The following is a 5,453-nucleotide window of genomic DNA, read 5'->3' as shown; positions in this document are numbered from 1 at the left end:
CGGGGGGGCGGCTGCGGGCGGGCCAGCTCTCCCCGGAGAGCCCCCGCTGAGCCTTCGTTTGTTCCGCGGTTTCGCTGCTCAGAACGTGCCCGGGCCCCGGGTGGAGCCTCCCCCGGCGGGGCCGGGTGCCCGTGCTGCGTCCCCGAGGCCTCCTGTGCTCCCGCTGTGGCCCTCAGGCGCCAGGGGCGACGATCCAAGACTGCAAAACCCCGCAGTAATGGTCCAAGTAGTGTTTAAAAGTAAAGTCCAAAGGCAGGGGAGCACTCGCAGTGGGGCTCACTGAACCAGGTCCACCAACAACGAGCAGAAGTGTTTCCTTGTCTGTACAAAAATCTAGAATAATTTCCAGTCATTAATTTAATGATGCTCTTGGTCTTGAGCCACAAGTCATTGCTGAATGGATCTGGACATGATGGGTCTGTGTCAGGAGCTGGGTAGTTAGATGAACTGCCCCGGAGATAGTGGCCGGACCCACCACTGACCCAGAAGTTACTTTACTTCTGTGTAGCTTCTTGCGTTTGAGAGAGCTCAGTCAAATGGGTTGGCTTTCAGCTGGCATCAACGTTTCTGTCATAGCATCCGAGATCAGCGAGGGGTGAACTCTGAATGCTTTAACAGAACTGACATGTGAGTTTTGAAAGTTTAAGTCATTTACAGCAGCTGCTGATAAATGTTGAATTTATTTTTCAGCTTCCTGATGGAGTAAACATTTCCAAAGAAGCTCGGAGTGCAATATCTCGAGCGGCAAGTGTGTTTGTGCTTTATGCAACATCATGGTAAGAGTTTGTTGCATCTGAAAACCAGCACAGTTGACTTATAATTCACCTCTTTGCTGGCTGTCCTGGAGTATTTGTTTCAGTATTGTCTGTTTATATAAATAAAGCAATCTTTAGTTGGGTTTGGACTGCCCTTAACAACCTGTGGGGAAGGCAGCTTGGCTCTGCACACAGAGGTGTCCCAGACTGCCATTAGCCTTGGAGTATGGCTTTTCCCAGCAAAGGCAAGAGCACTTTGCTCACTTCCCAGGCTACTCACCGTATCGCAGCATATGGGCAAGTGTGAGCCAAGCTAGCCAGCCTTGGAGCTGGTCACAGAGGACAGAGTCTTTGGGGTGGCCCAGAATATGCTGTGCAGGCAGTCACTTCTTTGGTGTTAAGTAGTGACATGGCTTTATGGAATTGTCATCTTACAGCCAACGTTCAGACTGTCTTCTTCCCCCTGGTTGTAGAAAAGGTCCATGCAAGCAGAAAATGAATGTTGTGGGAAAGCAGTGCAGCTAGATGAAAGTACAAACAGCCAGTATAAACAAGGTATCTTAAACTACTATTAGTAAGTGATTAAAAAAAACCCCAAATGTTTAGGAGACAGCTTTTTCTTTTTTTAAGTTGCTTGTGACTTTAATAAACAAGACTAAATTGATGACAGTTACCAATTGACTCTATTTTCCTTCTTGTTTTTGACTAGTGCAAATAACTTTGCCATGAAGGGGAAAAGGAAAACGCTGAATGCTGGTGATGTTCTCTCTGCCATGGAGGAAATGGAGTTTCAGCGATTTGTAGCTCCTTTGAAAGAATCACTGGAAGGTATCATCCTCAATTCATGTCAATGGAGTCTAAGTAGCACCAAGTCCTGCTTTTCTCAAACACTGGACAAGCAATGATTACTTGCCTGTCTTGTTTCTCTTCTCTTTGCCCAGCATCCTACACTGCAGTTTGCCTGGGGAATAAATAATGTGCACCTTAACAGGACTGGGATAACATTATTTCACAACTGATGAGGATTGAGAAAGTCTCATCTGCTATCACTCCCCTATTATGTTTATCTAAGGAAAGTCTTAGGTGCTGCCTGTAAATGTGAACTGCGTCCTTTTCAGCATTTTTCTGCTGAATCTTAACCTGATTTCCTATGGAGCTGGTCAGCACAGCTCAAATAATAGGGTGAGTTGCTGCTATGAGTTCACTGCTCCCCTTGTAAGCCTGGAGAGCATGTGGGCATTGGACTTCAGCTACTGTACTGTCCATGGCGTGGAAACACTGGCTTTCAAGTTTTCATTGTGCTCTTTTTTTATAGTTTACAGGCGTGAACAGAAAGGAAAGAAAGAAGCAAGAAAAGATAAAGACAAGAAGGCAGACTCAGAGGAGCAAGATAAGAGTAGAGAGGAAGAAAATGATGATGATGACGAAAGGATGGAGGAAGAAGAGCAAAATGATGAGGAAGAAGTGGACAACTGAGCTTGCTGATGAGACGTGCAGGGGCTGTGTTTTACTCAGAGGGATATAAACGCTGTAAATCAACCTTGCTGTGTGCCCTCTTGTTACTAGTAGAGCTTTGTCCTGCTCCTCTGCAGCCCGTCCCTTTTCAGCTTTAACTTGTACATAAAGGACTTCTGCTAAAGCTTTTCTCGGGGAAGGACCACTTCTCCCCGGGCACAGGGGGCTTGGCACTCTCCCTGGATTCTGAACAGACAGCGATGGGACCAGGCTTTCTGTGCAGGGTTGACTCTGAAATAGAGGGAAAGGAAACAGAAGCTGGCCAGGAGAACTTGAGAGACTGTTGAATAATCTTGTGAAATCAAGTCGGGGTGAATCAATAGGTCATTAATCCTTTGGGGTTTAGAATCTATGTGATATCAGGAGGCTTGGAAGCTGAATATTTAAGCTTTTCATTCAAGTGACTTTGTTTTTTTCATTTTCTTGCATTCTGGCTGTGCCTTTTCTTCCTGCTGTAACTATGACAGTGATACTGTGTCTTTCAACCTTACATTATTATATACGTGATTATGCAGCAATACAGTACAACGGTACAGGGATCGGTGTTCCACTCAACTGAGACTCACCCAGATCAGCCTAAATCAAAAAACTTCGCAGCGCTCATGATGTAAATACCAGAAGTGCTTGGTTTGTGTCTTTAAACCCTGGGAGATCAAGACGAATTTTATTAACAAACTGAAGCAAAACGAACGACTAAAATGTGTATAGAAATGAAAAAAGGCGACTGTACCGAGTGGTATGTTTGTTGCAGCTCAGCAGTGGGTCTGTGGTTCTCGCCCTTCCCTCGGCAGAGCTGCAGTTCCTGCAGACAGGTTGGCGACTGCAGCAAGTTTACATGTGGTGGAATAGAGTGGTGGATCTTGTTAAGTTTGTTTTTTTTCTTTTCCCAATTGGAATGGACTCATTACATCAAAGGTCACTCCTAGCCCTCGACAGTTGTTCAGAGATGTGATCTCCTCCCAGTGTGACAGGCTCCTGGAGGGCAGCGAGGGCATGATGCTCCTGCCTGGGAGGGCCAGCCTGAGTTTTTTTAAATGGCTTATTCAAGAAGGATGGGTTGAAACAAGCTGTATTCCTAGTAGTCATATAGGTTTGTCCTTTTATACTTGAATTGTAGTTTTGATGCCTTTCCTTTCTCTTCTCTGAGAAAGTAACTATTAGAATAAGCTCCTTTTTGGGAAAAATGCTTTATTGTTTGACTGATCTTTTTGAAGACTAGTAAACCTAGTATTTGAACTTAACTGACGTCTGGTGAAGGAAATGAGGAAAGTTTTGGGTACGTTTAAGTAAAACCCACGAGATTTGCTGATGTGCAGTTTTAAAATAGCACTTGTGAGGAACAGTATGTCCTTTTCACCAAAAAATTGATGCAGAGCTACCCTGCCTTTATGGCACAATGGATTTTCACACACAGAAGCTCAGCTCCTGGAAAGGACTTGATCAGCAAAAAATTTTCAGCTGTCTGGTTTCTACTGGCAGGCAGTGAGCATCAAATGAAAAAAATGAGTTGACGATGTCTTCCCAAGATCTCCAATAACAAAGAAGGCCTTCCTTCTAGCTCTTCTTCCTTTTTTTTTTTTTTTTTTTTTTTTTTTTACATAATCTGGTGTTCATATTCTGGAAGGGAACAACATCTAAATAAAAGCCAGATTTTTTACAGAAATGGAGTCTCTTATTTCTATCATTAATAAAATCAGCAGGTTGTGACTGCCTAGGTATGTATCTGAGTGTGCAGCAAAGGCACTCGCTATGAAATTGCTCACGGAGCAGCTGACAGTGAAGGGAGAATGAAGGTTGCTGCAACCCAGCCGTTGTGTAGAGGAGCGAGAGGAGAGCACAGAGAACTGGAGAACCAGCAGAGGGCCGGTTACCAGAGAGGTGAGATCAGGTGCTGGTGGTTGTATCCCTGGTGAGAAGGAGCCTTCAGCTCACCCTCGTTCCCAGTGAGGGGCACGAGGCTGGAGAGAAAGGGGAGACACTGGGTCGGAGTGTTGCACTGCAGTGGGATGAGGACGTGAGGTTGTGTAGGAGCTATAGAAGACCATGAGAAAGTATCTGATGGAATAAGCCCCTTCTCTGGGAAAAATGTTTTACTGTTTGCTCTTTCTGAAGACTAGTAAACCTGATCCATGCATCTCCCATGCTCTGATGAGATGGAGAAAATAGCGTGTCCTGCATGTGTGCTGCCAGGTCTGCAGTGTGGCTCCAGCCTCCCTTGGCCTGGCAGGCCCTGCAGCACCCCAGAGCTATGCTCTGAGCCCCTCCCCAGCACCCCAAAGCCATGCACTGAGACTCCAACACCCCAGAGCCATGGTCTGAGCCCCCTAGCACCCCAGAGCCCTGCTCCAGACCCCTCACACCACCCTTAGGCCTTGCTCCAGCTTCCCCATCACCCTAAAACCTGGCTCCAGGACACCCTGCAGCACACCAAAACCCAGCTGTGTGGCCCTACAGCACCCCAAAGCCCTGCTCCAGTCCCAGCATCCCCAGCCCTGCTCTATGCCCCCACAGTGTTGTCCTAAAATCTGGGCTCTTTTACCCGGTGTGCAGTGAGCTGAAAAACACAGAGCTGAGGTACTTGTTTTAACACAGCCACACAGAGATGGGTGCTAGCTGGTAATTCCACAAACCTGGCACACCACACACATGGGCACGTGACATATTTATACACTTCAAACCACATGAATGCACATTTGCTGTAATGACCATTAGGGAGTTTCTTATCGCTTTGTCCCTCACTGGTTAACAACGTGCGTTGGCTCAATTTAAAGTTGCCAGTCTTTGAATTATTCTATGCAAACTCAAAGGGGGGGGGGGGTCTTACATGAGTAGGGGGCTTCTTCTCACCAGGAGGTGTGCTTTTCACATTACAATGATTACAATAATTATAATTCATTTATAGGACATAACTTGGGTGTTCTTTACGGTATCTCTGAGCATGTGACCAGGGGAGGTTTTCTTATTCCTCAAATTCAAGGTTTTGCGGTTTTTATCTCTTTGTTTTTGCAAGGCTCCACTATCTTGAACCTATTATCCCCTCCCAAGGCCTTGTCCTGTGAAACGCTTTTATTTTAACCTTTGACATTTCATCAACAAAGCCTGGCTCCAGGCCCTGTGTGTCGTGTGTGTGTCCCATCCTCCCCCCGCAACACCCTTTTTGGGGTGCATTTTGCACCCCAAAAC

At 46.1% G+C, this 5,453-nt stretch overlaps 1 protein-coding gene across 1 annotated transcript; it reads left to right on the top strand.

Moving 5' to 3' along the window:
• The first annotated feature begins 695 nt into the window (after positions 1-695).
• Positions 696-3,954, top strand: POLE3 (DNA polymerase epsilon 3, accessory subunit). Its single transcript, XM_026860630.1, has 3 exons — positions 696-776; positions 1,465-1,583; positions 2,071-3,954. Exons 2-3 carry the CDS (start codon positions 1,481-1,483, stop codon positions 2,229-2,231), a joined length of 264 nt encoding a protein of 87 aa, XP_026716431.1. The 5' UTR covers positions 696-776; positions 1,465-1,480; the 3' UTR covers positions 2,232-3,954.
• Positions 3,955-5,453: the final 1,499 nt, after the last annotated feature.

The sequence above is a fragment of the Athene cunicularia genome, assembly GCF_003259725.1.
Source record: "Athene cunicularia isolate RWA chromosome 17 unlocalized genomic scaffold, athCun1 chr17_part1, whole genome shotgun sequence".
Classification (NCBI taxonomy): Eukaryota; Metazoa; Chordata; class Aves; order Strigiformes; family Strigidae; genus Athene; species Athene cunicularia.
This window is presented reverse-complemented; position numbering and strand designations above follow the sequence as displayed.

Excerpts from the sequence above, each read along its gene's own strand:
- POLE3 (XM_026860630.1), top strand. The coding sequence starts at position 1,481 with ATGAAGGGGAAAAGGAAAACGCTGAATGCTGGTGATGTTCTCTCTGCC. Across the intron at positions 1,584-2,070 it reads TTTGAAAGAATCACTGGAAG|TTTACAGGCGTGAACAGAAA; the intron begins GTATCATCCTCA and ends CTTTTTTTATAG.